We start from the raw sequence: 26300 nt of genomic DNA, 5'->3' as shown, positions 1-26300 counted from the left end.
TTTACGCTGAAGAGAAAAGAAGTTTCGGTAGATAGAATTATTTATTATTTAATATTTAATATTAATTCGTATGCTTTCCTTAAAACTTGATTTCGAAACGTACGTCCGTGGATAACTAAAAAAATGTATGATAGATTGCAGTAATTCATTCTCTCGTACCTGTTTTGTGCCTTCCAAATGCTGTTTTTACTGAGATCTCCCTTTTTAGTAGAAGAAATAGCTATAACCCTTGATGCTATTTCTAAATTTGGTATGTGGTAGGCACTCGTTGCTAAACCCTTATTGCTTAGTATATATATATATATATATATATATATATATATATATATATATATATATATATATACATAGTATATATATCATATATATACATAAATACATATATATATATATATAATATTATATATATATATATATATATATATATATATATATACATGAATACATGATGGCTGCCCCCTTGTTATCGAGTATGGCCATTGCACGAAGCTTAACTGTTATTGGTACTGAGATCGAATGTGACTTTTTAGCCCAGCTAAAGATCTACAATGTCTTATACAGAATTGGCAGCTAAAACCAGTAATAGCTGGCTGTAGTTGTAACTGGGCTTCATGTAACTTTGCATGTCGTTTAAGTCCTCCTGCCAAATTACACTCTCTTCCACATGCCTGACAGATATGATTAGTATGGTGTGTAACACCTCCACCAGTGGCCAGTTGTCACTCATCTGTCTCACTTTATGACTACGAAGATGACTCTTGAGTCCAGCTTTACTGAGGCAGGGTCTTGCACAGACACTGTATGTCAGCATCATAGGAAGACCCTTCCCATCTGGAAGTGTAACAGCGATGCCCTTCCTGATATCCCTCCTTACTTTCTCATGCACAACTTGAGATTTCTCAAAAGTAGCTGTCCCCTCGTGCACAATCCTTCTCCATCTCCTACGATCAATAGCTATACCCTCCCATGTGTCAGGAGAGATGCAAGCATATGTTAAGGAAGCCTTCAGAAAGTCCTTATACCTCTTTTTTGGTTTATGTGGAGGTCGTTCTCCTTTAGCTAACTCTCCATAAAAGAGTTGTTTTGGTATCCTTGAATCCTTCATCCTGACCAGATGACCACTCCATCTGAGCCTTTGCTTTAACACAAGAGCTTCAATACTTTCACACCGCGAGCCTTCCAATATTTCAAGATCACTGATGTGGTCCTTCCACTTAATGCCATAGATCCATCTGAGGCACATCTGATGGAAATGTTCCAGTTGTTTAAGGTGGTATCGATATGTGACCCACGTCTCGCAGGCATAGAGAAGAGAAGGGAGCACATATGCCTTGTATACCTTTATCTTTGTCTTTCTGCATATGTCTCGCCGACTCCAGAGGCGCCTTTCTAGCCTTCCGAAAGCAACACTTGCTTTCCTAATTCTATATGGAATTTCATCATCCAAATTGCTATATCTATTAATAGTGCTTCCCAGGTAGACAAATTGATCAACTACATCAAGTCGTTTACCATACACATAGATATTTGGTACACTATACTGCTTACCAGGGGCATGTTGGTACAAGACAACAGTTTTCCTGAGATTGACTGTCAATCCTAAGGCAGTGCAAGCATCAGAGAATGCATTCAAAATGTGTTGCATATCAATCTCTGTGTGTGCTACTAGCTCACAATCATCAGCTTACAAAAGGTCTCTTATGATAGAGGTAACTACATGTATACATATACTCATGCATACACACATACATACCTATGTACTTAGATGTATGCATACGTATCCTTTGTACTCCATGTAAATACATGAATATCTTTATGCTAAATAGTCATCTTCTGCATATTTTCAGTTTTTGCTTCTATATATATCCCTATATATATTTACATGTATGCAGGGTCCAATGCATAAATTGCCACCATTTTATATCTGTAATTTCGTGCATCTGCATTGTATGTTTTTGATTTTGTTGATTTCACAGTATGGCAGGGTCAGTTGGATGCCATCTGTGAGTAAAACAGCACCATGATGTAATTCACTCTGCCAGAACATTTAAGAGTATTTAGGAGTCAATCTGTAGGCTTGCTGTGCCCCCAAAACATGCACCGAGAGTGATAAAAATGAAACATCCAGTTGTCATTATGGTGTTTGGAGTGATCACTAGTGATGGCGACATTATGCCTCTGTTCGTCTTCCTACATGGCCTCACACTCAACATGGAGGCCCACATCAAGTGCCTGGAGGAGGTAGTGCTGCCCTGGTGAAGAGCATAGCTTCTGGAAGATACTATGTCTGGCCACAGGACTCTACACAATGCCACACAAGCAGGAGAGCCCATTCATGGCTGTCAGACAACTTCTGCAACTACATCACCCCTAACATCTAGCCACCCAACTCCCCAGACTTCAACCCCCTTGATTATTATGTGTGGGATGTAGTTGCTCAAAAGACCAACAAAACTCCTTGTTACAGTAAAGATGAACTGAAGGCAAAGATTATGGCAGAATTCACCAACTTAAATAAGGAGACCGTCCAGAAGAGTTGCAGGAGATTCCGAAGTCATCTGCAGGCAGTGGTTGAAGCGAATGGCAATTTTATTGAATAAATTTATTCTTTAGTACTTCAAGATATTTTTATGTAATTTTGGTAAATTACCACAATAATATAGACCACAATTTATTCACCACACCCTTTATATGTATGTATATTTTATATACCAGGCTCAAGTATATTTATTTTTTTTATTTGCATCATATATATATATATATAGACATCAAAACTTTAGAAGAAAATGAAGAATATATGACAAAAGTTAGCATTAAAACAATAAAGAATATGAATTAAACCAAATAAATATATTAAGAAGAAAATACAAGGAAAATGGGGGAAAAATACTATCATAAAGAATTCTTGGTAAACAGCTGTTCAAGAGGCAAAGTGAAATAATTGTGATTAGAAATAAAATATATTGCTTTCAGTCTGTCAGATTTGTTCTGTCTTTTAGTATTTCAAACTGTTCTTTCAAAACAAGATATTCTTCATTGTAAATTTCATTCTCCAACTGGAATATTTTCCTGAAGATAATAATAAAAAAAAAATCATTATTATTATTGTTTTACTTCATAGAGCGGTCAGTCTTGTTTGCTCTGGTTGTTTCTGTGAGAGCAGACAATAGCTTGTTGTCAGAGGTCTCTTATTATTATTGTTATTATTATTGTTGTTATTATTATTATTATTATTATTATTATTATTATTATTATTATTATTATTATTATTATTATTATTATTATTATTATTATTATTATTATTATTTTCCTTCTTTCTTCAAATTTTCATCCGTTTCTCACCGAGTGTTTTCCATACACCTAGAGCAGAGAAGCTCATTGTATGCACTCCCAGATTACAAGCAAATTCACAGGTAAAATATGTATTTAAAAATTAATAGATAAATAAATTCATGAATGGATGTTGTTTTCACAGCGATAATGCTCTTCTCAGTGCATGAGCCATTCCAGTTAATATGATTTTTTGCACATCCTGTAGGGATGGTAAGCCTGGTATCATTTTCAAATAGGTTTCAGTACCTTGTTTTTATCATTCCTAGAGATCCTACAATCACTGGTACTGTAGTCGCCTTGAGATGCCACATTTTTTCAATTTCTATTAGCAAGTCTTTATATTTACTGATCTTGTCAAATTCTTTTGCCGCTATATTGTGATCACAAGGAATACTCATGTCAATTAATAAACACACCTTTTTTGTCTGATCTTTTATAATAATATCCGGTTTATTAGCTTTTATAGTTTTGTCAGTATGTACGGGGAAGTCCCATAGAATCAACACATTTTCTGCCTCAGTCACAGCTTCAGGATGGTGTTTATACCATTTGTCAGCGGTTTTGATTTTATAATGCCAACATATCATCCAATTTAAATACTGGCCGACTCTGTCATGTCTTGCTTTATATTCTACAGGTGCTAAGACTCTATACCCTGAGATTAGGTGGTCTATAGTTTCAATCTCATCATTACAGAATCGGTATTTTGGGTCAGCTCCATTTTTTATTACATTGGCTTGGTAGTTCCGGGTTAATAAGCTTTGGTATTAAGCAGCTAATATGAAGCCTTCACTCTCTGCTTTTAGCCCTGAGCTGCATAACCATTGGTGCGTGTGTTTCTGGTTGACATCAGCTTTTTTGTTATGGGCCATGCAGAGGTTACTGTTCCCATCTGCTAGCTAATTTTTCATGTGCTTTTGTCTTTGCAATTAATTTTGTTTTCTTTGCAGCAGCAGTTGGCACATCTCCTTCAACCTGATCAATCTGGTAGGTATCTAAGAGATCAGTAGCGAATTTTTTGCTCTCTTTAAGAATAGAGTGAAGTTTTTCGGTCTTACATAATAATGTTATTATTATTATTATTATTCAGTAGTTTTATTTTTATAGCGTGCTTTCACTTCACTACCGAGCGCAGCTCTGTGTGCCTTGGGTATGTGCTGTGATTTGTTGTGATGCTCTGATGGTTATTGTATGGAAAGTGTTCTGCATAGGATGTGTGCAGTGCCTAGTAGTGCAATTTTCTGTATGTTATATGTGTTTGTAAGTCCTGGTGTTTTTGTTATGTATTTGTCTGAATATTTTTTTATCATGCCTAATGCACCTACTATGATAGGAATTGTTTCTGTTTTCAGATTCCACATTCTGGTTATCTCTATTTCCAGGTCTTTGTATTTTGAGAGTTTCTCCATTTCTTTTAGAGACACGTTGTCATCTGCCGGTATTGATACATCAATTAGAAAGCATTTTTTTTCTCGTTTTCTGTGACCTTTCTGGTGTGTGCCTATACCATCTTTTTTCTGTTGTTATTCCATAATGTTGGCATAGCTTCCAATGTATGTAGGTTCCAACTCTGTCATGTCTGTGAATATATTCCTTCTTAGCCAGGACTGGGCAGCTAGAGATAATATGATTTATTGTTTCTTGTCCATCTCCACATATTCTGCAGTTACTTGTAATATTTCTTTTCATTACATGTTTTTGGTAATTTCTGGTGGGGAGGCTTTGGTCTTGTGCTGCAATTAAAAATCCCTCTGTTTCTGCTTTGAGTCCTGAGCTTCTCAACCATTGCTGGGATTTTTCTTTGTCTATTTCTTTTGCGTTTAGTTTAGTGCAGTATTTACCATGAAGGGGCTTTTCTTGTCATCGTTTTATCATGGTTCGTTGCTGTTCTATTTTTAGTTTGGATTTCATTTGTTTTATAGCTTTTGTTGTTTCTTCCTCATCTTCTTCTTCTTCTTCGTGTTTATTAGGTGGTATGATTTCTTGTTTGTATTTGTCAGCTTCCTTAAATACTGAGAACAGTTTTTTGTTTTGCTCGTGTTTTGCTGCTATCTGGATCAGGTTTCTTTCCTTCTGAAGTAGATATTTTTGCAGTCCTATGGTGGTTATTTTATAGTAGTTTTCCAGCTGTATAAGCCCTCTACCACCTTCTATACGTTGTATATATAGTCGTTCTATGTCAGATTTTGGGTGATGCATCCTAGATCCTGTCAGTATTTTTCTTGTTTTCCTATCTATTTTGGACAGTTCATTTCGTGTCCAGTTAAGGATATTGTAGCTGTAACTTATAACTGGGACAGCTAAAGTGTTGATACCTATTATCTTGTTTTTAGCATTGAGCTCTGTGTTTAGTATTGATCTAACTCGTCTATAATATTCTTTTTTTATTTTCTCTTTCATTTGTGTGTGTTGTGTCTTATCTAGTTCATGGATTCCTAAGTATTTGTAAGTTTGGCTTTGGTCTAATTCTTTTTTCTTTTTTCTTTTTTCTCTTTTTACTCGTTTCAGTCATTTGACTGTGGCCATGCTGGAGCACTGCCTTTAATCGAGCAACTCGACCCCGGGACTTATTCTTTGTAAGCCCAGTACTTATTCTATCGGTCTCTTTTTTGCCGAACCACTAAGTGACAGGGACGTAAACACACCAGCATCGGTTGTCAAGCGATGCTAGGGGGACAAACACAGACACACAAACACACACATATATATATATATATATACATATATACAACAGGCTTCTTTCAGTTTCCGTCTACCAAATCCACTCACAAGGCATTGGTCGGCCCGGGGCTATAGCAGAAGACACTTGCCCAAGATGCCACGCAGTGGGACTGAACCCGGAACCATGTGGTTGGTTAGCAAGCTACTTACCACACAGCCACACCTGCGCCTATTTCATTGGTTTTATCTAGTGTGATGTTGTTACTCTTAACTAGTTTTCCTCTTTTCATGGTTACTTTGGCGCATTTTTCTAATCCAAATTTCATATCTATTTCTTTGGTAAATCCATGAACTGTCTTTAATAGTGTTTCCAGCTGTTTGTCATTTGCAGCGTATAGTTTTAGGTCATCCATATATAAAAGGTGGCTGATCGTTTTGCCGTAACATTTATATCCGCATCCAGTTCTATTTAGCATATCAGATAGAGGTGACAGTGCCAAGCAGAAAAGGAGTGGAGAGAGCGTGTCTCCCTGGAATATTCCTCTTCTAATGGGGATGTCTTTGGTTTTCATGAGTCCCTCTTTTGTTTGGAGGTGTAGGACTGTTTGCCATTTATTCATAGAGTGCTCTATGAATTTTATGATTGTTGGTGCTACTTTGTTAATGGCTAGTGTTTCGAGGATCCATGTGTGGGGGATGCTATCAAACGCCTTTTTGTAGTCAATCCAGGCCATACTGAGGCCTTTCTTCTTTCTGTGGCTGTCTTCAGTTACGGCTTTATTAATCATTAGTTGATCTTTACAACCATATGAGCCTTTGCGGCATCCTTTCTGCTCTTCTGGGAACAGTTTGTTTTCGTCCAGGTGCTTGTTCAGCCTCTGCGATATCACTGCAGTAAATGCCTTGAACATAGTAGGGAGGCAGGTTATTGGTCTGTAGTTTTCTGGTTTTGCTGTTTCATTTGATTTGGGAATTAAGATGGTTTTCCCCTTCGTGAGCTATTCAGGCATTGTCTCTGGCTCTGCTAGTATGCTGTTAAAGTTTTCAGCCAGCTTTTTGTGCATTCCTGTTAGATATTTCAACCAGAAGTTGGGGATCTTGTCATGCCCAGGTGCCTTCCAGTTGCTTAGTTTTTGCAGTGCCTGGGTGACCTCTTCAGTTGTTATGGGGGTCCAAAGTTGTTCAGATGCCGAGTTTGTTATTTTGATACTCCTTTTTTTTGGCTGTTCGTTCGCCGTCCATATTTCTCTCCAGAATTCTTCCAATTCTTCTGCCGTTGGTGCTGCAGTGACTTCTATTTTATTTTTTCCCAGTTCTTGGTAGAACTTTTTGGGGTTGGAGTTGAACTTTTTGTTCTGTTCAAAGAAGCGTTGGCGTTTCTCATACTGGCGGATCCTTTGAGCTTTGGCAAGGATATCTTGCTTCAGCTTTTCTTTTATCTCCGGCAAATCTTTTTCTGTGATGTTATATTTGCGGAGCATTTTTGTTCTCTTTTTTTTTATTATTATTATTATTATTATTATTATTATTATTATTATAATTATAATTATTATTATTATTATTATTATTATTATTATCATCATCATTATTATTATTATTATTATTATTATTATTAGTTAGTTTGTTAGTTAGTAGTAGTAAATAAAGAAGAGTGCCATTGTTATCAAGTGAATAATATTTCGATGATATCTCGTGTGTCTTCCACAGGTTCAACAAATAAACTTGTCAATCAACTTCGTTTTGGTAGCATTTATAGGATTGCGGTTACTCCTTCAGAAGGTATAGAAGCAAATATACCTTCTGGAGGAGTAATCTCAATCCTATAAATATTATTATTGTTGTTGTTGTTGTTGTTATCATTAGTAGTAGTAATAGTAGTAGCAGTAGAAGCAGCAGCAGCAACAACATCATCATCATTGTCATTTCACTTTTCAGAGCTCTTGATTTCACTTGCTCTAGTTAATTCTGTAATATCATCAACGGTCTGACACGGTCTCCTTCTATGCTACTTAAAAATCAACTACCAATCTCAACACCATTACTGTCGGGTTCCACTCTCATGACAATCCTAGTTTCCTCCAACAAATTTCTCAATCTTCGTTGTTAATGCTCCCAGTGACCCTACAACTACTGGTATAACACTTATTCTCGTCACTCTCCATATTCGCGCAATCTCATCTTTTACTTTCAAGTCTTTTCCAGTTGTTTATCATTCATTCATTCATCTCCAGGTATCATCTTGATTTCCTTCAACAGTTTGTCAATTACAACAATGTTTTGTCTCTGAACATCAATCACTGAATCACACTGGATTGGAAAATCCCACAGGATCTTATACTTGCTGACACAACCTGATTTATGCTCATACCTTTCCAATGTCCTTTCAAGACTACTCATCATACAATCACCAACAAACACACCTAAACTTCATTATCATGTGCCTCTTTTTGTATTCCTTTTCAGCTGACTTGCTATACTCACAGTATGTGAGACTTTTCCGTTTTTGATACCACGCATCCTACAAAGAGTAAATTCAGTACTCTTATCTATTTGGAACTTGGTGTAATTAGTTCTCAAAGCTTGTTCCTGACCACTGCACCTCAGTGACTCAGTGCATTCTTTAAGATCACTTTTCTTTAGCTACTTCCAAGTGTTAGTCTTGTCTTTCCCTTCCATTTCTCAAGCATCACTTTCACTTCCTAGTTGTTCAATTTTTGCTCTCCATCTTATTTCTTAAATTCTTTTGAGTGTGTTACATTTTCAATAGATATCATGTGGCTATTTAAAAGCAGCAACAACCAAAGGCTCATTTTGCTGTTCAGTGTACCTTCCCAGACTATTTTCCTCTTCGACAACACAAATTTTGCATGCTATGAGGCCTTTTCCTCCCTTGTTCCTAAGCACATGGAGACTATCAATATTGCTTTTAGGGTACATTTCCTTGTTCAATGCCATAACTTTCTTGGTTTTTCTATCCATTTCCTCAAGCTTGTTCTTTGTCCATCTAAAAACACCTGCACTATATTTCATTAAGGAAATAGCCCATCTATTCATTGTCTAGATCTTCTTCTTTCGACTGAGTCAACTCTCCATAATCAATATAGTTCTCCTGGGGTATTCACATTTAAAGCTTTCCTTCATCTCACTCTCCTTGATTTTGTCATAGTCCAATACTTGTTTCTATCCATCTCAGCATCCTTTAATCTCTCACTGCTGGGCAGATCTACAACATCAGATGACACTACTTGGCCCTTTTTAATGATAAGCACATGACACTTATTAATCCCAGATTGCATCCTGATATCCTTACTGAATATCTTCACTGTTGAAACCAGACCATTTATTTCCTGCTCACTCTTGCCAAATATCTTTAAGTCATCCATATATAACAGGTGATATAACTTCTTTTCTCCACTTTTGAAGGTGTATCCTGATGTCACTTTCCATAATATCTGTATGAGTGGTATCCTACAAATTACAAACAGCAATGGTGATGGACTATCTTCCTGAAATACACCTCCACTAACGTTAACCTTCATCAAAAATTCATCTTTTTGGAGGTCAAGAAAATAAGTACTAGTTGAACACTAGTATTGATGTGATTGATTAGGTCCTTGCCCCAAACTTCAGTTTTGTGTCTGCAGCAGAAGGAATATTATTATTTTGAATTAACCAAGCATTATGTAAAATATATGTAAATGTATGTAAACACAATAACAGCAGCTAAAATAAGCAAAACTGTAAAACAAAACAAAAAAGAAAGTGATATTTGACACTGGTTGGAAGCAGCTGAGATATTTTAGAGGTAAGGTCAAAGGACTGATCACACAGGTACCAATTACTTAACAGGTCCTTAATTCATAGAGCTACCTCTCACCCCAGAAGGATGAGAGTCATAGTTTATCTTGATGGAATTGAAATCCAAAATCTAAGAGGATGGAACAAATGAGCAGAAATTACTTTTGACTAAATGTTCTACAGATTTTATCAACAAAGAAAGAAGAAAAAAAACACAAGCAGCAACTACAAATGTTGCCATATTTAAATTTTTTATTTAATGTCAAAGCAATGTCAAAGGAAGGCTAACTAGGAAGATGGTTTTTGTATGTGGCAGATGCTCAGGAACAATAAACACTGAAAATGCTCTGAGACCAACTTCCGTCACTTTCCAGGGAGAAAAACTAGAAATAGTTGATAGTTTCCGTTACCTAGGTGACCAAGTCAGCAGCGGGGGCGGGTGTGCTGAAAGTGTAACTGCTAGAGTAAGAATAGCTTGGGCAAAGTTCAGAGAGCTCTTACCTCTGCTGGTGACAAAAGGCCTCTCGCACAGAGTGAAAGGCAGACTGTATGATGCGTGTGTACGAACAGCCATGCTACATGGCAGTGAAACATGGGCCGTGACTGCTGAGGATATGCGTAAGCTCGCAAGAAATGAAGCCAGTATGCTCCGATGGATGTGTAATGTCAGTACTCATACTCGGCAGAGTGTAAGTACCTTGAGAGAAAAGCTGGACCTAAGAAGCATCAGTTGTGGTGTGCAAGAGAGACGTTTGTGCTGGTATGGTCATGTGGCGAGAATGGATGAAGATAGTTGTGTGAAAAAGTGCCACACCCTAGCGGTTGAGGGAACCTGTGGAAGAGGCAGACCCAGGAAAACCTGGGACGAGGTGGTGAAGCACGACCATCGAACTTTAGGTCTCACTGAGGAAATGACTAGCGACCGAGTCCTCTGGAAGTGTGCTGTGCGCGAGAAGACCCGGCAGGACAAGTGAGTCCATAACCCGTGGCCTTCTTGGGACACAAAACTCTACTTGTGAAGACCTGTTGAGGCAAGTGAGGATCAGAATCGAAATCGATCAATGGAAATTGCAGATGTGTTACCAGTGCCGGTGGCATGTCGAAACTCTACTTGTGAAGACCCGTTGAGGCAAGTGAGGATCAGAATTGAAATCGATCAATGGAAATTGCAGATGTGTTACCAGTGCCGGTGGCATGTAAGAGAACCTTCCGTTTCGCGACCGTTGCCAGCACTGCCCCATTTCGTGTCCGTTGCCAGCCTCGCCTGGCCCTCGTGCCGGTGGCACATAAAAAGCACCATCCGTTCGTGGCCGTTTGCCAGCTCTGTCTGGCACCTGTGCGGGTGGCACGTAAAAAGCACCCACTACACTCTCGGAGTGGTTGGCATTAGGAAGGGCATCCAGCCGTAGAAACACTGCCAGATTTGACTGGGCCTGATGAAGCCTTCTGGCTTCACAGACCCCAGTAGAACCGTCCAACCCATGCTAGCATGGAAAACGGACGCTAAACGATGATGATGATGATGATGATTTCAAACTGTAGAATATTGGCCTATGCTTTGTGTGTAGCTGAAGGTCAGCCTCAACCTAGCCACCCTATAATCAGAGGTATTTCAGCCATGATCATCCCATCTCATCTATTTAGAGTTATATGGAATTACATTCTTCAATGTGTCCTTCCTTTATTTAATATAGTAGAGTATGGTTTGGAGATTAAATGACTTTGTAGTGGTTTCTACACTGCTTCATTGATTTAATTGCAGCTTTATGTATGTGTACATGTGTGGAGTTCCTATGTATCTGTGATCATGTAGTGTGTGTGTGTGTGTGTGTGTGTGCATGATAGTTGGTGCTGACACTAGTTTCATCAAACATTTACAATGTTAACATCTCAGTGATGAAGCCCCTGAGAAGGATTTTGGAAAAATTGTCCTGTGTTTTCTGCTTTAGTCTTGGGTCAGTCCAAAATTTGAGTGAAATTGGGGAGATGGAGATTGAGTGCAAATCCCTTGGATGGAGTGAATCTGCAATTGAAAGGATCAGCCTTGTCACACGGATTTTGCTAGAGGATGACAATAACAGTACAAGTGTCTGTGGAGTACTCAGTCAGTTAAACTACAATACAATGATGAGAGAAAAAAATGTTGGGAGAGAGAGAAAAGTAGAGCTAAAGAGTTAAGTTGAGAGTGAGAGAGAGATACGGGATGAGGACAGAAACAGGTGTGCTGCCATAAAGGAGATACATTGTTACCCAACCTGAGGGAAGATCAGGAGAAGGGGAGAGAAAGAGTGGGGGACAGCAGGAAAGAGATGGTGGCAAAGTGCCGGGTATACTCATAAAGGGCAGGGATCAGAATATAAATGGGATGATTGAGTAAAAGCCGAGAGAGATATAGATTGTGGCGAGTGCCAAGGTATACTCTTGAGGTTCGAAGATCATAATATAAGTGGCAGGACATTGCCAAAGAAGTGTGATTAGAGAGTGGGGAGGTTAAGTGAGTGATGGAAACCTGGGTATATAGAGTGGGTGGGGGGCTACTGGATAGCAATGATACAGAGAAACAGGTCCATGAAGACAAGACTGGGGAGTGAGAGGTAGGCATAGTGCAAGAAGGAGTACATGTGAGGAAGAGAAGAGATATAGAGATGTAGTTTGGTAGGTTGTGGTAAGGTGTGTGAGATGTTTTCTTATTATGTGTGGGTGGGACACACAGTACTTCTAGAAATCAGTTTTGCTGACATGGGTGGGTCTTCTCAAGAATCTCCTACAACAACATTCATACATTGATACTAAAGAACACAAACACATACAGATAGTAAGAGAACACACTGTATTATTCAACTCATGTTATATTGTGTTTTGTATCCTTCTATCTGTTGGATATACAGGTTTCCCAAAGTGGAGAAAGACACAACTGTCTTCACATGACATTCTCCAAATTACTCCAAGCACGACACTCCAATGATGTCAATGACTTCCTACGACTTCTACAAATTCTCAACGACTCCTACGACTCTCTTTGTCTCAGCCAATACACTACTTTTTATAAGAGTTTGGCTTGTCCATTCTTTCAATCCCACAGGGATGTCAATGACTCTCACCACAACATTGTGCCTAAAAAAGGGCAATATTTATAATGAATAGAATGTATTTGATCATAGCACTGCTTGATTGTGGCTAACCTGGTGGCAAACAACAACAGGTTCTACAACAACATCAACAACAACAACAACAAAAACTCTACTGCTTGAATCATTGCATCACATTCTTTTATGATATAATAACGAAATTCTATGAAAGTTGTTTTCACAGGACATCTGACCTTCTTTGGTAAAAATCAGGAAATAATTTATATTATCAGTTACAATTATATTTATGAAGTTGCTAAATAGATCATGATAATATTTGCTGAATGTCATCTTTATTTTAGTAATGAGTTTTACTTCAGATTCTTCAATGTTGAGATGTCTTGAAGAAACCAGATTTTTACTTTTTTAATAGTGTAATCTGAAGACAAAGACCAGTACCTACGATCCTTTCTCAGAGTTTCAGTAAATAGGGGAAAATAGAGAATGACTTCTAGATTCATGGGGTACTCTTATGCTGGAACTTTGGCCTGAATGACCACAAAAAGGACTTTTCTAAAGACATCCTTAAATTAGATGAAGGTATCAAACCAGGCCACAGAATATGTTTCTCATTCAAGAAAAGAATTACACCTGTCAATAAGCTTTGTCTGGTCAACTGCTTCCTTACCACAAGTCACCTGCTCAGTTACTGCTATGTCGCATGTGGTTTGGTCAACTGTTTCCATGCCAAAGGTGATCTGGTCAATTACTGACATGCCATATGTGGTCTGATCAACTACTGCCATGTCACATGGGATTTGGTCAAGCAGTGCTTCATCAACTCTACTCAACGATACCAACACAAATACAAACAGCAGCCAAAAGCAATACAAGCTTTACTACTTCTTTTTACTTAACATTGCTGCTATTACTGCTGCTGCTGTTGCTGCTGCTGCTGCTGCTACTACTACTACTAACTACTACTACTACTACTGCTGCTGCTACTACTGCTGCTGCTGCTGCTGCTTTTTCTAGTAATAAGTCAAACCTTTTGAAACATGGCTAAGATGTAAATATTAAAAATGCTTTGATTTCTAAAGAGGAAGTTAACTGTCAGAATAGTTCCAGCCTAATTCCAAATATTCCTTTCAGAAATTGAAACCTGATGTTTATTTCTTTAAATTTTTGTAACTCTTTTTTTTTTATTTTGTACCAATTTATGTAGATTTATATCTCATGAGAGATACCACCTGCATCCAGATGGCTAAAGTCAAATTTGCCACATTCAAAACATTACAATAAAGCTTCCTTCATCAACTCAGCTTTAACTGTGGATATAAGTTCAGCATATAAATAAATTTTAATCATTTCACTGATTTACAATGATGAGAGTTGGTTAGGCTTTTAACTGATAACTTGAGAGATTCAACTGATGAGCAGGTACAATGAGCACAAGATTGACATAAAAACAATCATCATCATCATCATCATCAGCTTCTATGTCCTTGCTCAACTTGCAAGAAATTGCAGTCGAATTTCCCTTAAATCACAACCTATTTAAAAGCAATGGTACCTAAGACTATGTTTGACAATGTAACTGTGTGTGTGTGTGTGCATGCATGTGTCCATAGTTGTCTGAATATCGGTGTGTAAAGAAGTACATTTTCTAGTAAGACTGCATTAATATACGTAGTCCTAGACATGTAATGCCTGAAAAATAATTAAGGCAGAATGGTCACGGCCTGAAAATTTTTTATCCTGTATGGCTCTTCTTAATTAGGGCCCTCCCTGGCACTAAACAACATCATATTATAATTCACAAAGAGTAATTAATGGTCAATGAGGTCTGTGAATGAATAAAACAAATTATTTTCACAATGTCTAAATTTGCAAACAGTCCATTCTGTTTTGCATCCAAATGATTCTCTTCTGTTTTACTTTGGTAAGTTCAGAACTACAAGAGCATCAACGAACTAAATAACCAAGACAAGCAGGACAAAATACAAAGATATAACCAACAACAACAGTGTCCAAAACATGTTCAAACCTCTCAAGAATCCCTACTGCTAAGATTAAATTTGATTTAAAATTTTGCTCTATAGTGTTATAAAATGGTTCTTTATAGGTAAAAGAATATATTACAAGCTATTGGTTCTACATCTTTGGGTATAGAAGACTTCAATCATTTTATTGACAGGCAAAATTTTAATCGGTTATGTTTATTTATATATTGGTTCCATGCTTCGATAAACATACTGAATGGGTTAAATCAACAGTTAGGTATTTACAATATCTATAAAATCATTTATCAAAATCTTTTCTTTACAATTGTATTTTTCTTTATCTAATTGTTTAGAATCAACATCGATTTTTATTAGTTTGTTGTTATGGTCATTGTTATTATTGTTATTATTATTATTGTTATTAGTATTATTGTTATTACTATTATCGTTATTATTATTATTATTATTATTATTATTATTATTATTATTATTACTATTGGTTCTACTATTAATTTTTTCCTTAAACTAATAACTATCATAGTAAAAATTATTAAATTCATCATTTTTATATAAAAATTAAGAAGCTGTCATTATTTTTTAAAAAAGGCAAATGAATTGAACTGGAATAGGTCAAGAAAAATAAATGGAATTAGATGATCGATGGTGATAAGTATGTATTGATAGGAGTCTGAGAAGATGATGATAGTGAGGGTGGAGGTTACCCGGCCTCTTCAAATATATGGTATTAAAATTGTCCATTAATAATGTTACCTGAATATATCAACTCTATTTATTTAGATCTTTACAATTTATCTAAGATGTCTTTAAATCTTTCAACAAAGTTAATCGAAAGAAATATGTCGCTATCTTATTGTAACTTTGATAAAAGTGTCTGCTAGTGTGTGTGTGTGTGTGTGCACATGTTATGTGTGTGAGCTTTTCTGTGTGTGTGTATGTATGTATGCATTTATGTGTTTGTGTACTTATATATGACTTGTTTATAAAATGAATTTGTTTGTACATGCATGACTCTGTGTGTGTGTGTGTATGTGTGTGTGTGTTTGTGGGTGGGTGTTTGTGTGTGTGTGTGTGTGCAAGTGTGAAGAAGCACGTTTTCTGACGTGATAATCAGTTAAGATTCTTTGACAGCCGTGTCACTCAGAATTGGAAATAATCAGCAAACAACGTGAATAAAGATAATAGGTTTCAAGCAATTATATTTAACTTCTTATCCCGTCTTTTATTGGTTTGTTTTATGTGATTATTGATTAAGGAAAACACACACCCTCGAAATTAAGAAAGTAGAAAGATGAGTGTGTAGCCATAATTATTGTTATCTTTTTAATAATAATAAGCACACAGACACACACAGTAATAATAATAGTTCCTTCTAATTTTGGTACAAGGCCAAACATTTTGAGGGGAAGGGGAAGCTGATTACATCAATGTCAGTACTTAACTGGTACTTACTTCCTCAACCCTGAAATAATAATAATGATAATAATAATATCAACAATGACAATAATGATAACTACTACAACAACTACAACTACTACTACTACTACTACTACTACTACTACTACTACTGCCGCTGCTGCCGCTGCTGCCGCTGCTGCCGCTGCTGCCGCTGCTGCCGCTGCTGCCGCTGCTGCCGCTGCTGCCGCTGCTGCCGCCACCACCACCACCACCACCACCACCACTATTATTATTATTATTATTATTATTATTATTATTATTATTATTATTATCATTATTATTATTAAGTCAGTGAGCTGGCAGAGTTGTTAGCATGCTGGATGAAATGCTTAGTGGTAATTTGCCTGTCACTCTGTTCTGTGTTCAAATTCTACCAAGGTCGATTTAGCTTTTCATCCTTCTGGAGGCAGTAAAATAAGTACCAGTTGAGTACTGGGGTAAATATAATCGAATTAATCCTTTCCCCGAAATCTGAAGCTTTGTTGTTCCAGTAAAAATGATTATTATTATTATTATTATTTGATCTATTTTAGTGGTATGCAGTGGAAATAAAGCCTATGTTTAATTTAGCTTAAAATTTTCTGTTAGTTATGGTGAGTTTTATTGCATCTTTTTTTTTTTTTTGTTTTGCTTCTTTTTCATATAAGTTTTATCACAGAAATTTCTCTTAGAAATCTTGGCAGTAGTTATAATCAAGTCTCTTCATAGATTATTAAGGAAAGTCATAGTTTTTTTCCTTTGATTCCAAAATTTCTAAAAGTAAAAGAAAAAAAATATCTACCACACACACACACACACACACAAATTGTCCATCCAAAGATAATAATTTTGATGAACTTCAGAGAATTAATATCTGCTAAAGGAATTTAGCAATTATGAAAGTCAGTCTTGTGAATCTTTCATTTATCACACTTGTGACAAATCAAGTAGCAGAAGTTATATATTAAATTCACTTGGGTGTATAGGAAATAATGGAATGTGATAACTTGTAGCTAATTACTGCAAATATGATTAAAAGAAAGAGAAAAGTTGTGAAAACATGTCTGAAATAAAAATGTGATAGCTAGATAGCTACCTAGATAGATAGATAGAGTGAGATAGATAGATAGATAGATAGATAGATAGATAGATAGATAGATAGATAGATAGATAGATAGATAGAGAGATAGATAGATAGATAGATAGAGAGATAGATAGATAGATAGATAGAGATAGATAGATAGATAGATAGATAGATAGATAGATAGAGATAGATAGATAGATAGATAGATAGATAGATATAGATAGATAGATAGATAGATAGATAGAGAGAGAGAGAGAGAGAGAGAGAGAGAGAGAGAGAGAGAGAGAGAGAGAGAGAGAGAGAATATGAGTGATGTGAGTGAAGGTTTAAATCAGAATATATAAGCTGGAGAATAATGATTTTTAAAAAATGTTTTACATGTGATAGAAATGCTTAACTGTGGCTGTAATTTCTAAGACAGTATCTAATTTAATTTTAGAGAATTTGGTGAACACACACACACACACACTCATGCCTGCATACACTTCCCCACATATTTTATACACACATATTTTATATATATATCACACACATACATACCAACTTCCCATTTCTCATCCTCTTCATCATTTGATGAACACTTTCCATGCTGGCTTGAGTCATACAGTCTGTCAGAGTTGAAGTTAGCATATATTTGAAAGAAGTGCTCACCTACATTGGTTGGAAGACCTCATGTTATTCATGTTTTTTCATTTATAGCTTGCTTTCTATGGCTGGATATTCTTTCTAACACCAACCACTTTACAGACTGTACTCTGGTCTTTTTCTCTGGCATCAGCACAAGAGAAATGTCATGTCCTCAACTAAAAGTATGGGAATTTCACAGTCTTATGTCTGCTTATTCACCAGTTTCTTTAGAAAGTGACAATGATGTATGACAGTGATTTGAGCAGGATGTGTGATAGGGATAAGAACAATTGGTTTTGCAAGATAGATATATTTAATATGATTGGGATGGCCTTGAGATGTGAGAAGGCTGGGGCTACCAAGAAAACAGTGTGATGATAGAGATCTAGAATGTCTGGAGTGTGATAGCAGACAGAGTGAAATGGGGTGATGACAGGAAGTAGAGGAGAGGATGATGATGATGGAGTGTATTAGGCATAAAGCAGTGCTGATCACGTTAAAAGGATGGCAGTTTTGGAAGAGGGAAACCCAGAAGACACGGGACGAAGTGCTGAAGGCTGATCTCGAAACACTGAGGCTTATGAAGGAGATGACAGAGGACAGAGATACGTGGCACATTGCCGTACTCAAGAAGACCCACACACCACAACAGAATTGAGATTCTGAAACCAAAGTGTCATGTAAAAAAACATTAGTGTGGGTGCTGGTGCCACCTAAAAGGCTCTCAGTACACTCTGTGGAGTGGTTGGTGTTATGAAGGGCATCTCGCCCTAGAAACCAAACCAAAACAGACAAGGGAGTGTGATGTGTCTCCTAGTCTTACCAATCCAACCCATCCCATCATGGAAAACGAACATTAAATAATGACAACAACGATGATAATTGTGATGATGATGATGGAGGTTTTCCGTCTTGGTAATCAGGTATCTAGTAGCTATCTTCTGTGCCTGAATAGCAAAGGTTTATCCTTCTAGGTGAGATGTAATGTTTCTCTTGCTGGTCCAAAAGTGGCTACTCTTCTTGTTGCCCTCTAGCTTATGGAATATGGACCCATGCATTGTTTTTTTGCCTGCTTCTCCTCCAAACTTCTGTTTAGGTCAGTCAGTATAGCCTCCTTTGGGTCGTATGACACAGTTTTATTCTCAGAGTACCTGCACAGTAGTTCTCCAACTGAACATGTTGCTGCACACACTTTTGAGTATGCATGGAATGTACTCATTTTTTTCTTTACTGTTCAGCAGATATTGTCTGAGTGATACAATATGACACTCAAAGGCTGTTAAGACTGACCTTTTACCTCTACCACCATAACTTCGTCACATAAATCCTATTGATGTCATTGTTAATGTGGAAGTTGCCAGTGATGGTCTGTACATTTCTGGTTTTGATGTCAAGGCTGCATATTTCATTGAGTGTCCAGTTCAATATTCCACATGTTGGTACTAGCATTCTGTTTGCCAAAGCATTGTGAGATGTGGTCTTGTTAATGCAGACAGCAATGAGTTCTATATTTTCCAGAGTCTACATGGCTTTAATCACAGCACTTATGTATGCAACATTCTCATCAATTCCAAGCTCATCAATTGTAGCTTTCATCATTAGAAATGGAGGAGATAGATAAACCAATGATGTACATGTTCTCCGCATGGTTGACAATCTTTCCTCACTCGACATGTATGAGCATTTGTCTTGCCCAACCCCCATTCTAATATCTGATGAGAATTGTGTTACTAGTTCTAATTGTCTCTTGATGTTGATCATATTATCAGAATATAACATTAGGTCATCGACAAAAAATGTGTGGTTGACATAATTTTATTCTTTTCTGCATATCCCAGCCTTGGCATTTTGATAACAAGGCTGACAAGGGATCCTCTGCTAACACAAACAACATTACAGATAAACTCCTTGGAATATGCCTGTTGAAAGCTTAATTATGTCTGTAACAATAGGTGTTGCTTTAGTAGTTGTCGTGTTGTGGTCAGTCATTCAATGGCATTTGCTATAACAGCCAGTGCTTTGGCAAGGTGTAATGATTGTAGTATCCATGAATGAAGCACAAAGTAGAATGCCTTCTTGTAGTCTAGCCATATCATTAAGAGATTAGTGACATTGGTGGCATTAGGAAGGGCATCCAGCTGTAGAAACTTTGCCTGATCAGATTGAACCTGGTGCAGCCTCTGTCTCATCAGTCCTCAGTCAAACCGTCCAACCCATGCCAGCATGGAAAGCAGACATTAAATGACGACGACGACGATGATGATGATGATTGCTTGGATTCCTTAAGGACAACTTTGTTGAAGAGTAGCTGTTTTTTCTTTCCTCCTGCCCATCCATCTGTTATCACACCATTAGTTTGGCTGTGGTCTTGTTGAAACATGTTCAACTAACCTACGTACAGTTTGAACATAACATTCAAGCTTGCTATGGGCCTATCATTTCTGGCCATATGGGTCTCTTTATTCTTAGGGATAAAAGTAGAGCATGCAACCGTCTGCCAATCTAGTATATCTAGTTTAGTGTCCATTGCTTTTTAAACAGGCTCATAAGAATTTCCCTGTAGAACATGAACTTTTTTTGGTACCAGTTGCCTACTATCAGGTCTCTCCAAGTGATTTTCCATTTGGCAGTTTCATGATAACCATCAAGTGTGTTTCACTGGTGATGTTATGTTTTGGGAGAGACATTTATATAATTCTCCCTTCGTAAGTCACTTAAGCATGCTGCATCATGGTCGTGTTCTTTGTTTACATTCCAGATTCCCTGCCAATATTCCTATAGGTCTTCCTGGAGAGGAGTGTTAACAACTTTGATGGTATCACCTTCCATACTGCGATCTACAGCTTGTAGATTTGGGGCAAACTTTCAGTTTACTATTTTTCATTCCCGTAATATTTTTACAATAATGAAGTTTTTCCCTTACCACTCATAAACCTTGTTTGAGGATAATAAATTTCCCGGTGAGTGTTTCTTGGCAGCAATTCCCATACAATTTGGAGAACCTATCATGCAGTCGTACCTGGTGATTTGTCAACCCATTTTTGCCTTTGTATTTGATGAGGGTCCAACTGTTTTATTTCTTCCTGAGACCATTGATGCTCTTTTGGAGTGCGGCAATCCATTTTGGTTCTGTATTATCCTTTGTATGTGTCTCTCTTACTCCCATTTGTTGGGGCACAATTACTGTGAAAAAATATAGCAGGATATTGTCCAAAAGCTGGGATTTTTTATTTCAATTACTTGTTCTCTTGCCATTGTGTTGATCATAGGTAACACCAGGTCCGTGATTTTTTCCCCAATTTGTGTTGTCTCTCACACAGTGCTTTATGTGTATAAGTAGTGAAATTCTGCCTAAAATTCGATTCAAGCTGTGATTTTAGTATTTTATGATGTTCCTCACTTGTTTTTGTAGGATCATAAGTAGTTGTTACATGTCTGTGTAGTGGTGGCAGTTTGTTATTTGCTGTGTTCATCTTGGTTGTATTTCTTATTGTTCACTGGCACATCATGGAAAAAGATTATTGTGTTGTTATTAAAAATATTATCATTTGTGCATTTTGACAGAGTGATTTTGTTTGGTAAAGTGACATATTTCTTTTCAGCAAATGCAACTTTCTGGCATAATTGTTTTGCTGAAAAATTTGAGAATGCTGGTTATTTATTATTCCAATATTCTTCAAGTTTCCTTATGTAACCTATTGAAGGTTCTTCCCTAGCTTTTCTGTAGAACTGGTTCAATTTAAAAGTCCACTGCAATTATTCGCAATAGTTCCGTGATCTACTGACTTCTAGTTCTTTTGACACCACAGTGTATGCATAGTAATTTTTCCACATGATTTGCATTTCATTGTTTGATTACTGCTGCAGTCTTTTCAAAAAAGGTTGATCCTTTGCATTTACTCAAACAAAACCACCATTTCTTTTACCAGGCTTACATTAATGGCAATAATTATAGGGGATAGTATTCATTATCCAGGGGAATGAACAGTCCTCTATACACATATTGATGTATGTATGTGTGCTTTGTAAGGAAGGTGGTTTTCATGGATACCTTACAGGATGAAAGAACAAAACCCACCAAAAGACATATGAACACTGTAGAGTCAAGGGCCACTCTACAGCTGGAAGTGAGAGACCCCTAGTCTTTTTTTAGAGATCTTAACTGAACAATAATCCCAAATAATCCTTGCCTCATTGCATAGTCTGAGATCTTGCTTCTGATCTAACTGGCTGTGGAGGTGAGAGACTTAGTAGTGTTGTGCAAGTTGTTAACTCCAGCATGGGCATTACTGACTGCCACTATCTTTAATATCCAGGATAAAAAAATGTCAGTGACGGTCATTTTTGTCTGTGAGTTGACACAGCTATCATCGTCGTCGTCGTCATCATCATCATCATCATCATCATCATCCTCATCATCAATATTTAACGTCTGTGTTACATGTTGGCAATGTATTACTGATGCATTAGTGATAGCCATTTTCTTTTCTTGTACAATGTTCAACAGAATAAACGTATAGATTTAAGCTAGCATTGCATGTGTAAATTAATTAAACTGATCAGATATACTGGACATCCATAAACAACAACTGTTTATGAAAAAGAGAAGTATCATTTGCCATAGTTTCAATTTAGGTCAGATTTTATCCCACTTGACTATATTATTCTAATTTACTACATAATATACATAAATATATATACAAATATGCCTATATACATACATGCATTTAGTATTCTATCACATTTCTATTTTGTAGACAATTATCAAATCCCTGAAATTGTTAGATATTTCATTAACCATTTTTCAAAATTTTGTATAAACTATGAACACATTCTTGATTGGCACTCGTACATCTACAAGCCTTGTATATTACATTATTTTTTGTTGATTGTAAGATTTTTCATTTATAAATTTATTACTATAGCAGTTGAATACTTTAAAGCCCTTAAATGAACTTTCTAAGGGAAGATGTTTTCAATGCAATTCCATTTAATGAGTGATTCATCCTTACTTCTTGTTACACAGAAGGTCATACAATGACTGGTAGCTAGTTCTTGCTATATGAAGCTAGACTATTTATATAACTTCCACTATAGCTATTGTAGTGCAAATCCAGCTAAAGACAGAAGAAAATAACTTGTTGAAACTATACATAGTTAACAATTAAGTTATTTGACGATTCTGTTTTATTTGAGGTAACTTTTGTCTTACAATTCTGTTGCATTTATATTTCATAGATGATTGTCATAGCTCTGAAATCATTAAATTTTTATGAAACACTTTAGATTTACCTCAGTTTTGTATGAATTAAGATGTGCTTTTGGTTGGTATATCTTTGTATACAAATGTGATATATATATATATAACCACATGGTTCTGGGTTCAGTCCCACTGCGTGGCATCTTGGGCAAGTGTCTTCTGCTATAGCCCCGGGCCGACCAATGCCTTGTGAATGGATTTGGTAGATGGAAACTGAAAGAAGCCTGTCGTATATATGTATATATATATAGGTGTGTGTGTATATGTTTGTGTGTCTGTGTTTGTCCACCTAGCATTGCTTGACAACCGATGCTGGTTCGGCAAAAGAGACCGATAGAATAAGTACTGGACTTACAAAGAATAAGTCCCGGGGTCGATTTGCTCGACTAAAGGCAGTGCTCCAGCTTGGCCACAGTCAAATGACTGAAACAAGTAAAAGAGTATATATATATATATATTATATATATATATATATATATATATATATATATATATATATATATATATATATGTATATATATCCAAATAGAGGGAATGAAGCAGGTATAATCTAGGCTACATATGTTTCCTAGCTAGCAGATCTTTGGAAGTAATAATTACCCAAATGAAGGGTACTCCACTAGCTACTCATCAGGCTGAAGATACTTTAATCATATGAAGATTAAATTGTCATTAAGGAATGCCAAGTTAACTTGCAGGAGATATAATTTAAAATGAATGATGAACTGAGTGCAAAAACAAAATAGGAAGGAATCATCATCATCATCATTGTCTAACGTCCGCTTTCCATGCTGGCATGGGTTGGACAGTTTGATTGAGGACTGGCAAGCCAGATGGCTAGAAATAAAAGGGTCAGTAATGGAAAAGTACATGCCTGTTTATTCTCATGTGCAGTGAGGAAGATGTAAGGCAATCACAAAGTTAAGAAAATATAAGGGTAGCTAAAAACATTTCATGTTATAAATTTATAAAAGAGCTTCAAGTGAGGTGGGGTAGGAATGCAAGAGGATTAGTTAGGAAATGATTGTTTGCAATCAAGAATTAGATTGCTCCATTTACTAAGGCAATAGCTGTATTGCATAACAAGTAAGACTTCTGTGATGCAGAGATCACATTTGTTGTTATAATCATTATACTGTTTGGCTTGGGTAACGACGGACCATTTTACATTGTCTAGAACTGAGTTTTGTTTTAGTTTATGAATGGGCCAAGATAAAGATGTGCTGTTCATTTTCACTCGAGATTTAAAGCTAGAATAGTAGTTATCAACTCTGATTTTAAAGGTGGTGCTGCACGAGCTGATATATACATACTTGCAGTCTTCTGTGGATAACGTATTTTTATATTCAGCAGTTTTTGTGAGGCATATACTAAGGGACAGGAGGTGGGACGTTTACAGCTGCATATGATTCTAGAAGGTTCTAAAGTGGAGTTGGTGGATTTATGAGTACCTGTAGTTAACCTGGTGTTATATGCATTATCTGCCACAGCTTTAGGATTGGTATTTTTTGGGGTGGTGAGGGAGCCATTCAAGGGGATGTTGCCTATCATGTCTCATGATATCATTCCTATAATTGCCTATTTTAGTGGTGAGTATAACCAAATCGCGAGGTTGGTTAAGGGTATTAGGTGGAATATTAGGATTAGGGCTGGTGGTGTGAGGGTCAGTATTGGTAAGGATTATGGGTGGTGGGGATGGGGGATTAGATTGTGTTGTATTAGTATGAGTAAAGTTAACTAATCGCTGGTTACTTAGTTTCTTATTGTTAAGTCATCGGATTATACTGGCAATGTTATTTGTGATGGAGTAGGAAAATTTAATACATTGGAGGCTGAATATTTTCCTAAAAGTACTGGACTTAGCGTAATGTTTTTGAAGCAGAACAAAGGAAAGCATAGATATTCTGGCCTTAACACTAAAGGCAAAGGTGGGGTGGCTCATTATGATAGTGTTTTTGTTGGCTATCGAGTTGTTCTGACTCTAATTTCTAGCAATACTAGTGCTGACTAGTGCCCTTATTCACTTTAGTGACGAATATATATTTCTGCCTTTAGGCTGTAAAATTGTGAACTAGCCACCCATTTATAATTTTCATTTTTATCGTTTTTGAAATCAATGTATGATTTCAATGGAAACCTTATAAGCAGACAAGGTAAGATGTGCCTAACCCTAGGTGTGCTGAGAATCACTTATGAGCATTATGTTGCATTAAGCATCAAATGTGAAATCATCAACAGTTTGGCTGTATCTGGTACCATAGGGAACTTATCTCCCTTGTCAGCTCATCAAATTAGTGCTTTTGTTGGTTATTGAGTTGTTTCGACTTTTTGCTCAATTTAGTGACATATACATACATACATACATACATACAGGGAGAAGCGGATGTTAAAGTGCTGATTATACATCATCATCATCATCATCATCATCATTTAACGTCCGCTTTTATATACATATATATTTTTAAAAATGGTGAAGGCTGGTTTATGGGATTACCTTAGGTTTCCTACCCATAACCTGTTGGCCTATGACCTCTTCTAAAAATGGAGGGGGAAAAACCTTGCTAATTAAAGTAAACAGATGGGGATTATGTCTCTTTGCTATTGGCTTTCAACTTCCAGTTGTGCCACATCCTGTGGGCTCCAAAAGGCTAGCAGGAACCTCCTAAAATGTAAGCAAGGCCTGAAAATCTCCGTCCTGGAGTTGAGGATGTTCCCTGGTTTGAGTGAGTCTTTCAGGATTCTTGCACATTCAGCTATGCATAACTTGCAACATTTCATTTCATCCCGTTGATGTAGGGGCCTGAGATCTCAAGGATTTTCCATGAGATTGAGTTTGGGATCCCATCGTCTCTTAGTTGCCAGTGGTGTTACATATCTCCTTTCTGGAACTCTGTTGTAAGGTTGGTCCCTATGGTGATTTTCAATTCCAAGCATGCTGATTAAGTCTTTCCAAAGCCTGTCTAGTGTATGCCTGCTTGCTCCCCTATTGCCTTCACCATAACTGGCAGTGG

At 36.8% G+C, this 26300-nt stretch overlaps 1 protein-coding gene across 2 annotated transcripts in view; it reads right to left on the bottom strand.

The window, feature by feature from the left end:
* Positions 1 to 2796: 2796 nt before the first annotated feature.
* The window catches only part of LOC118767118 (shootin-1-like), a 288093-nt gene continuing 264589 nt past the window's right edge, over positions 2797 to 26300 (bottom strand). For both annotated transcript variants that reach the window (XM_036511177.1, XM_036511179.1), the window contains one exon: positions 2797 to 3069. In XM_036511177.1, the coding sequence (XP_036367070.1) occupies positions 2970 to 3069 (100 nt within the window). In that variant the 3' untranslated portion in view covers positions 2797 to 2969. The remainder of the gene's footprint in view (positions 3070 to 26300) is intronic.

This window comes from Octopus sinensis, linkage group LG19 (genome assembly GCF_006345805.1).
Source record: "Octopus sinensis linkage group LG19, ASM634580v1, whole genome shotgun sequence".
Taxonomy (NCBI): domain Eukaryota; kingdom Metazoa; phylum Mollusca; class Cephalopoda; order Octopoda; family Octopodidae; genus Octopus; species Octopus sinensis.
Note: the sequence above shows the minus strand (reverse complement) of the source record. Positions and strands in the feature narration are given on the sequence as shown.